At 36.8% G+C, this 9,745-nt stretch overlaps 3 protein-coding genes across 3 annotated transcripts in view; all 3 read left to right on the plus strand.

Annotated features, from left to right (window-relative positions):
* Positions 1-3,185: 3,185 nt before the first annotated feature.
* On the plus strand, positions 3,186-3,889 carry CBG13398 (the record flags this gene model as incomplete). Its single annotated transcript, XM_002629985.1, has 3 exons — positions 3,186-3,216; positions 3,261-3,347; positions 3,396-3,889. 3 exons carry the CDS (start codon positions 3,186-3,188, stop codon positions 3,887-3,889), a joined length of 612 nt encoding a protein of 203 aa, XP_002630031.1.
* Positions 3,890-4,448: 559 nt separating this feature from the next.
* CBG13397 lies at positions 4,449-8,630 on the plus strand (the record flags this gene model as incomplete). The annotated part of the gene is made up of 5 exons (XM_045241853.1): positions 4,449-4,489; positions 4,535-4,695; positions 5,357-5,663; positions 6,270-7,159; positions 7,261-8,630. The coding sequence occupies 5 exons, from the start codon at positions 4,449-4,451 to the stop codon at positions 8,628-8,630; spliced, it is 2,769 nt and encodes a 922-aa protein (XP_045095155.1).
* Positions 8,631-9,303: 673 nt separating this feature from the next.
* The window catches only part of CBG13396, a gene marked incomplete at both ends in the record, with an annotated part of 2,782 nt that continues 2,340 nt past the window's right edge, over positions 9,304-9,745 (plus strand). Inside the window, 3 exons of the mRNA XM_045241854.1 lie at positions 9,304-9,334; positions 9,381-9,483; positions 9,590-9,689. Of these exons, the coding sequence (XP_045095156.1) occupies positions 9,304-9,334; positions 9,381-9,483; positions 9,590-9,689 (234 nt within the window). The remainder of the gene's footprint in view (positions 9,335-9,380; positions 9,484-9,589; positions 9,690-9,745) is intronic.

Genomic DNA, 9,745 nt, shown 5'->3' on the forward strand with positions numbered 1-9,745 from the left:
GCGGGGTCTCTTTTTTTAAATCGAAAAATTCAGATATTTTTGAAAAACTGGAAATCAAAGTTTTTTTTGTAAATTCCAGAAAAAAATTCGAAAATTCTAGAAAAATCAAAAAAATCGAAAATCACAGAAAATTTATAGTTTTCAAAGATTTCAGGAGATTCACATTCTTCTAGAGATCTGAAAATTCGAAAAATCTGATTTCGAGGATTAAAAACCTTTGATAACTCAAGATTTTGACTGAAAACGCACGAGAATCGAGAGTAAACCAATCCCGGAAAAATGTAAATATTTTTAGGTTACGGTAATTGTCGTTGTAGGACCGTCGGCCACCTTTTTTTCTTGTTTTTTCAATGATTTTCACTATTTTTTAGACTTTTTTCCGATTTTCATTGAAAAAACGGCGAGAAAATCGTTGCGAAATTGAGAAACTAGGAGAATAATATTATTTGAAAGCTTGCTCGAGGTCTCAAAATGAAGAAAAGGGACTACGATAGTTTATGACTACGGTAGCTAACGAAATACGTTTTTGGCAGATGACGTCATAGAATCCCTTTTCTCTGCCACAATCTCCAATGAAAAATCTAGAGTAGAAAGAAGAACATTATTCTTCCACTCCTCGAACGTCGAGGATCGATACGAGAATGAAACGAAGAGACCCCCCACTAAAAAAGAGACGCCGAGAGAAAACAGAAAAAAAAACAACAAACCCAATAACAGTCAGTGCTATCGGTTTTTTCGTCCGGTTACATTTTTGGTTTTCTGTGTTTCGAAACAAAACATTAGGTAGTAAATCTATTACTGATAAGAGATAACAAATGTAACTTTTCATATGGTATGATTCGCAGTCCATTCGCAGTATGTTCTAGTTATAGCTAGAAACATCGAGTTAACCTGTTAAAAATGGGAAATTAAGTCAGAAAAAAAACCGATAAAACGATTTGAAAATGCAAAAGTGAGCGCTCAGAGCCCTCTTCGGAGGGGACACACATTCGTGTGGAAAAAAGAGCTCACTCTGTGCTCTCTATAGAGTGGAAAAAGAGGGAAAAAGAAAGAGAGTTGCTCGAAAAAAACGGAGAAAAGGGAAGAGAAATAGAGGAGCGAGAAATGGGAGGAAATGGAAAGGCGAAAAAGATGAGCGGTTTATACAATGTCAATTATATCAATTGATTGGGAAGAAATGGAAAAATGAAGAATATATTGATAATAAAAGTGATAAAGTTATGAGACATTATATCATTTAGCATGACAGGAACCTAAGGTAGAAAATGATGTAACGGAGAAGGTTTCGAAAAGAGGCGAAGTGTTTAAAGAGAGAGTGACGGTTATTTATTACCCGGACGTTCAGTGAAAAAAAAAACGCTTTTTTGGTCTAAAAATCGATATATCGCGATATATTGTCGAATTAAAAAAAACGGCACCTGAAAATCGGTGAGCGGCCGCTTGTCATGATCTACGAGGCGAAATGCGGCAAAGTCCTAATACTTCCGATTTTCGCCTATTTTCGCAGTGAAGTTCGCTGCTTTTTCGGGAAAAAAACAAATTCTAGAAGGGATAACGATCATATTTATTAGGTTGTTCGGAAAGTCCTTTCCATTTTTAGCGTCAGATTCATTCGATATAAAAAAGGTCAAAACGATGTCAGATAAATTGAAGATAATGACCATTGTTATCAGTGACTATCTGCCAACGTCCCACCAAATTGTGGATGCCTTCCTTCCAGAACTCCGGTCTCAGTACAAGGTTTGGACTATACTGTAGATAAGACAGAACCGTTTAGCCGTATCCAGTGAGATCGGTCTCCGTTCTCCTTCCCGCATGAGGTTGAGAATTTCGATTTTAAAAATAAACCTTTGTGTTTCTCTCCAATGGAGATTTACATGGAATCTGAGTTATGTCACCTGACAAAAATAGGTATCGGTCATAAAAGTGACACCATTATCTGGCAGCTCCCAATACTCCACTCCTTGGTAGACATCCATGCCGAAAACATCCCATTTTTAACGTTAATTTCACGTTTCGGGACGTCTGGTGGTTGAGTGCCTTTGTCAACCCACTTGGATTGTTGTTTATTGTAATCGTACATTACCCATTTATCGCCACTATTAATGATTTAACTTCAACATTCATGTGTGCAACGCAGGATGAGAAGATTCAAACAGGTGCCCACACATGAAACAAAGTTGCTTTGAGCGAAAAGGTGTGATCCATATCTTCCCACTTTTTTTTACTTTGCCGAGAGTTCCCAATTTATGGCTTTTTGACGAAAGGCTTGCCACTGATGTACTTGATATATCCAGCACTGTTTGAGACGGGTTCCTTTCAATCCCGGTTTTTAATGCGTCCAAATCTGAGCCCGTATGCTTTTTTGGAGGGGGGTTTTCGTCCAACGAGAATTTTCATTTTTCAAATTGATGAATCCAGGTTGTGAAGTTTGTTCGAAAGGGTGCGTCTTCGTTGTTAACCTCCACAAATTGGTGATTGATTTCAGTTGATCTGAGGTCAGATAGAAATACAAATAAAATGGTAGTCCAAAAATGGAAATTATTAGAGGCGAAAACGGTGGGCATATCTCACTGCACGAAAAGAGGAGAATGATCTCCGTTGGGGTGTAGACACTATTAGACCTCACCAGCATACTGAGAAAACGACAACTGCCTCGCTTTTACCCCCTTCAAGCAAACGAAGTTTGAAAACAACATATCAAAAGTGGAAAGGACTTTCCGAACAACCTAATATATTGAAAAATCTTAATTTTGTCTGAAAAATCCCATTAAATTCGCAGAAATTGATTTCAGTTCAGTATGGGATTTTGCGGGCGGGGCAATGTAAATCGACATTCGCGAGGTTCGATATAATTTCAGTCGAAAAAAAGTTTTTTGTGTAGAAAAATTCCGGTTATTTTTTCTAGATTCCTACTTTCCATCATTCATGTCGCGGGCCGGGCCAGCGGAGGAATTTTCACTGGCCCGGCCTGGCCTGGCTCTTCTTGAGGCAAAAATTTGGAGTAATTTTTTTAGAGGAAACTGGATTCTGTAGGTTACTGTAAGTTACTGTAGGTTACTGCCTAGGAAACGTGTCTCCCCACATTTTTCTACCCTTCTCCAGCTCTCAAAAAAAAAAGAAATTCTTCCTTATTTCAAATTCTCAAAAAGCGCTAAAACAAAAGAAATACACCACAAAAAGTCATGGAGTGTTCGCAGAATGATGTCATCAATGGTATTTCATTCCTTCCTTTTTCCCCTAAAAATCCCATTGCTCAGCTTCCGAAACAGATTTCGAGATAGATTTGGATGATGTGATCAACAATAACAATGTCGGAGGAACCGAAACAGATATTTTCAATAATTGTAAGAATCCTAGTTGGGTTGCTCAGCTTTAAGTTTAAGCTCTTTCAGTGCTGACCGCAATCTCCGAATCGCTGAGCAATATATCGGTGAACACTGCGATGACTGGAGAAACCGTCGAACAAAGCTTGAATGCGCACGCCGATCCTTCGTTGAACACCAGAATCTCGATGAGCACGGCATCTGAATTCAGCGTCCAAACCCCACCCCTAATTGACCATTTCTACTGTAACCCAAAGCCTCTTCAAGTATGGAAAGATGAAAATGGAATCAAGGAGTTCGAGATGACATGCAATGAGAAGAAGGTGGTGGTTGTGGATTCCCTGGAATGCCTGGAACGCCTTCAGAACAATTACTATCCATTGGAACCGGTTTATTTTGATCCACGTGTCTACTTGACAATTCCGTATGGAGAGCCAGAGGGAGAGTTTGATTTTGAGCAAGAATCGAAATATGAGGTGGACCAGGAGGATGATGTGGTTACTGCAGAACTTGGACCCAATTTCGAAGAGTTTGAGGATTGGGTTCAAGAGAATGGAGGATAACTTTTATTAAATGTTTTTTTAACAATAAAAACAACGAATTTTTTTAATTTCGATTTTTGAATTCTCCGATTCTTCAGTTTTTTTCGAATTCTAAATTCGTAATCGATTATGAGATTCTGGAATTTTGAGGTTCTGAAACTATGAGGTTTTCGAAATTGGTTTAATTGCAATGCATGTTACGGCCGAGAATCCGAGGATGGCCAAACCTACAGTAACCCACAGTAAGCCTAAAAAAGAATTCCTCAAATTTTCGTTCATGAATAAAAGCTTGAGGAGTTAAACTTGTGGGCCCACCGATGGGGGTCCCGCGCTCTAAAAACATTTTATCAGTTGACCACTTTTTGATACTTTCTTCAAAAACCGAGATAATTGGGTTCAAAGTAAGATGTCTCCCCTTTTTCCATATTTCTAAACATGATAAAGTAAAACCCTGATACAGATCTTTTTAAAAACGCAATTTTATAATCTTCGAGACCTGAAAACCAGTTTTTTAATGATTATTTATTGCAAGTGTTTACTATCTTGATATCTCAAATGACTTCTTCTTTTCTGTTTTTCAATGTCTACCACTCTTGACAGTTTCATTCTATACCAATTAAGGTTGCACTTCTTTTGAATTTCAATTTGAACATTCCCTAATTTTAGCAAGTTTAATGAGTACGAAGCCCACGAAAATCCTTGGACACCTCAGAGAATCGTAAAGTATGTCGTTGGTTCGCTCTCAATTTTACTGATTTGTGGAGTTGTGGCATTTGGAATATCTACATTGCTCTTTTATTTTTATGACGATCCCGATGAAGTTACTAGTAAGGATCCACTTTTAACTCTCTAATATGTCGAACGCCGCCCCCCCCCAAATCGTTGCCAACTTTGAGCATATATATCTCGAGTCCTGTAAAAGATACCAAAAAGCGTTCAACTAATAAAATTTAGCTGGTATGATGATAAACATTTTATCAGTTGACCACTTTTTGATATCTTTGATAAGAAATGAGCTATATAAGCTCAAAGTTTGAAGTGCACTCTATTAGAGTATTTACGATTTTTTGCCTTTTTCAGTGAAAAATTTTTGTTCTTGAAAATTTTAAAAGCGTATATCTCAAAAACCAGGAAAGTTACAAAAAACTTGTTAATTACAAAATTAAAGGTCTTATTTTGTTTAGTATACTCCAAAATTTTCAAAAAAAAAAAACCGAAAATCTTGGACCACTTTTGTAGAACTTCTAAGTTTGTATACCGTATTTCCAATCCCCCACACCATCAAGTTTGAGCTCAATTATATCGGTTTCCGTGCAAGTTATCAAAAATGTGTCAACTAACAAAACACTCCTGATTTTATGATAAACATTTTAACAGTTGACAACTTATTGGTATCTTTCAAATGAATCGAGATAATTGAGCTGAGCCTTTTTAGTACAGGTTTTACGGTATTTTTGTCTGGTATTGTACTTATTATATCTTCTTCAGGGTATCCTGTACCCCTTCCTCCTGCCTCCAAATGTGGAAAACGAATAATTGGATATTATTCTGGATGGGAGCGCCGAACGATATCAGAGTCCCAAGTTAGCAAATTGACACATGCCATATTTGTAGCAATTCGCATGTTCAAAAATGGACAAATTGCTTTTCATAATACAGAATATAGTGGACGATTTTTGGATATGAAAAAGAAGGCGAGATTAGTGAATAAGGACATAAAAGTGATAATTGGAGTTGGTGGAAAAGGGAATTCGCAATTTTTTTCACCGGTTTTTGCAGATGGAAAGAAACGGAAGTGAGTTTTGGAATTAATTGAAGGGGGGCTCTGTCTTTTTCCAAGGTTTTTGTTTTCAAAAAGGACCAATATTTAAAACTAGATTTTAAAAATGGAATTTTTTGTAGGCGGAAGACATAAAAGTTGAAAAAAATCAATAGAGCGGCGTTTTAGTCGTCGGCGGCTCACTGGCGGCTCACCGGTTGCTGATTTTTCAATAGAAATTATCTCGGTTCCTGCAGAAGATATCAAAAACTGGTCAACTGATAAAATGTGTATCATAATATCAAAAAAATTTTATCAGTTGACACATTTTTTATATGTCTCATAGGAACCGAGATAGCTGAACTAAAGAGAGTGGGCTTCTATTAGAACAATCATGGTAATTACGCTTCAGTTCAATTATCGTGATTCCTGTAAAAGATATCAAAAAGTAGTCAACTAACAAAATTTTTATCATAATATCACCAATATTTTATTAGTTGACAAATTTTTGATATCTCTTGCAGGAATCACGATAATTGAGCTCAAAGTTGAGAGTCGGCAAATACTCTGTCCCCCTACTTTTAACGCAATGAAAGATGTTTGATCGGATCCATCAAAATAGAAAAAAAAAATTTGTTCCAGAACTCTCGTAAAATCCATCTCCAACTTCCTATTCACCCAGAAAATCGATGGAGTAGAAATCGATTGGACTTATCCGTTTGCAGAAGCCCAAGATCGAAACACAACTGTCTCGTTTCTCAGCGAACTTCGAACCGAATTGAAGCTTCTAGAACATCAGAAAAATTTAACAGAATCATTTTTAATCAGTATGCTGACTCCACAAATCATATGGGATCAATTGGATGGGTATGATTTGAAGGGAATCGCCCAACAAGTGGATTTTATCAATTTGATATCTTATGAATATTATGGTCCATGGGGAATGCCAGCTGGAGTTTATACCGGTCCCATTGGTCCATTGTACGGAGGAAAACGTGGAAATGTGGATGACACAATGAAAGTACATGCGTGCGAGACAATGGAGCCAAGTAAGGTGATTTTGGGAATTCCATTATATGGAAAGTTCTGGAAGAATGTCAAAAAGGATCCAATTAATCAAACGGAAACAATGTGTAAGGAAGAAGTTTGTCGGATAGATGATCCTTTTGAAATTTCGGATGTATGGAGAATTGCGGAAATGAAGGATGGAAGACCACGAGGAGGATTCATTAGTTGGAGTGATCGAGAGACTGATGACGTGGGAATCATTTGGAATAGGACAGAAGCCAAATGGGATGACAAATCGAAAAGTACGTATATCTGGAGACCGGAGGATCAGATTCTGATAACTTATGAGTCGAGGCAAAGCATCGAGGAAAAAATAAAATATGTGGAGGAGAAGAATTTGGGTGGCATCAATATTTGGTCGTTGAATATGGATGATGAAAGAGATACAGCATTGGAATTGGTGTCTTCTGGAAATTTATGTGATGGGAAGAAAATGAAGAAGAAGAATGAGATTATGTATAAATGTTAATGCAAAAAAAATTTTGAAATGAATTTTTAAAATAAATAATTTTTTTCTTTTTTTCTAAATTCAAGAAATCTTATGTACGGAATCCTGAATATTGAGATCTCCAGAATCATGTAACCTCGGAAGACCCGAAACTCAAAACTTCAGAATCTCAGAATCTCAGAATCTCAGAATCTCAGAATCTCAGAGAATCTCAGAATCTCAGAATCTCAGAATCTCAGAATCTCAGAATCTCAGAATCTCAGAATCTCAGAATCTCAAAATCTCAGAATCTCAGAATCTCAGAATCTCAGAATCTCAGAATCTCAGAATCTCAGAATCTCAGAATCTCAGAATCTCAGAATCTCAGAATCTCAGAATCTCAGAATCTCAGAATCTCAGGATCTCAGAATCTCAGGATCTCAGAATTTCAGAATCTCAGGATCTCAGAATTTCAGAATCTCAGAATCTCAGAATCTCAGAATCTCAGAATCTCAGAATCTCAGAATCTCAGAATCTCAGAATCTCAGAATCTCAGAATCTCAGAATCTCAGAATCTCAGAATCTCAGAATCTCAGAATCTCAGAATCTCAGAATCTCAGAATCTCAGAATCTCAGAATCTCAGAATCTCAGAATCTCAGAATCTCAGAATCTCAGAATCTCAGAATCTCAGAATCTCAGAATCTCAGAATCTCAGAATCTCAGAATCTCAGAATCTCAGAATCTCAGAATCTCAGAATCTCAGAATCTCAGCATCTCAGCATCTCAGAATCTCCGAATCTCAGAATCTCAGAAACTCAGAATCTCAGAATCTCAGAATCTCAGAATCTCAGGATCTCAGAATCTCAGAATCTCAGAATCTCAGAATCTCAGAATCTCAGAATCTCAGAATCTCAGAATCTCAGAATCTCAGAATCTCAGAATCTCAGAATCTCAGAATCTCAGAATCTCAGAATCTCAGAATCTCAGAATCTCAGAATCTCAGAATCTCAGAATCTCAGAATCTCAGAATCTCAGAATCTCAGAATCTCAGAATCTCAGAATCTCAGAATCTCAGAATCTCAGAATCTCAGAATCTCAGAATCTCAGAATCTCAGAATCTCAGAATCTCAGAATCTCAGAATCTCAGAATCTCAGCATCTCAGCATCTCAGAATCTCCGAATCTCAGAATCTCAGAAACTCAGAATCTCAGAATCTCAGAATCTCAGAATCTCAGGATCTCAGAATCTCAGAATCTCAGAATCTCAGAATCTCAGAATCTCAGAATCTCAGAATCTCAGAATCTCAGAATCTCAGGATCTCAGAATCTCAGGATCTCAGAATTTCAGAATCTCAGGATCTCAGAATTTCAGAATCTCAGAATATCATAGACTCAGAATCTCAGAATCTAAGAATCTCGGAATCCTGAAGTTTCAGAATCTCAGAACTTCAGAATCTCGAAATTTCAGAATCACAGAATTTCAGAAACTTCGAATTTCAAAGTTTTAGAATCCCAGAATCCTAAAATTTCCGAATCTCTGAATCTCCGAATTTCATTACCTCGGGATTCCAGAATCTCGAAATCTTAAAATTATAGGATTTAAGAATCTCAAAACTTCGAATCTCGCAATTTCAGAACATAAAAAATACTTTTCGGATTTCTGCATTTCTGGATTTCCTTATGTTTTGAGTTTTCAATTTCTCAAAGTTCTGAATATCATAATTTGTGAAATGATAAATTCCGTTTTTAAAAATTTCAGAAACTTTGAAAACTAATAATTTAAATTATCCAAATCATCCATAATTTAGAACCGGAAAGTTTTTTTTAAAATGAAAGTCAACAACTGCTCACAATCAACTGAAACGTAATTTTCTATTTCTCTCCTGTTTTGAGATTCTAACGTTTTAAGTGAATCCAGAAGATTGTAGCCGCCGACAGGCGTTATTCTCTTCCTCCTCCTTTCAATCACGTTTCATGAAATTCCCCATTTTCACGTAAAAAATTTTTTTGGTATTACTGGCAACCCACTCCGCTGACCTCTACAGTCTGCCAAAAAGTGACACCTGGCCAAAGCTCAAAAAATCGAAAAGTCGGAAACTTGTTTCTCTCTCAAAAATAATATTTCTCCAATTTTACTGGCTCTTGATTTCCTCTTTGATTCCCAAGTTTTCCTTTTGAAAAATGATGTATCAAGACTACACCGACAAACCCAGTACGTTTCCCTAAATTTCAGCTTTTTGTAACTTCTAACTTTCCAGAACACTTCCTCCTAGGATCCTACACTACATTTACCAATTTTCCACTTGAGAACAGCAATCTTGAATACTATATGTATATTCCAACAATCCATAACATTGAATGGTAATTAACATTTTTTTCTAAAAATTGTCCTCATTAATTCGTTGGGATTCAGAAGATTCGCAGTCGATACAACCAAGTCTGGAGAGACGAATAATTTGAAATTCAGTGTTTTCCCAACGAACCAACCCAATGACTGTTTTTATTCGGTTGAAATGGATGTTGCTGTGATGATCGAAAATTTGGAGAGTTCCGAATATTCCATTAAGGTGGGCTTTTTCAGCGTTTTGAAGTCAGTACATACCATACTTGCAACGGGCCCGGG

The sequence above is a fragment of the Caenorhabditis briggsae genome, assembly GCF_000004555.2.
Source record: "Caenorhabditis briggsae complete genome, chrII, whole genome shotgun sequence".
Taxonomy (NCBI): Eukaryota; Metazoa; Nematoda; class Chromadorea; order Rhabditida; family Rhabditidae; genus Caenorhabditis; species Caenorhabditis briggsae.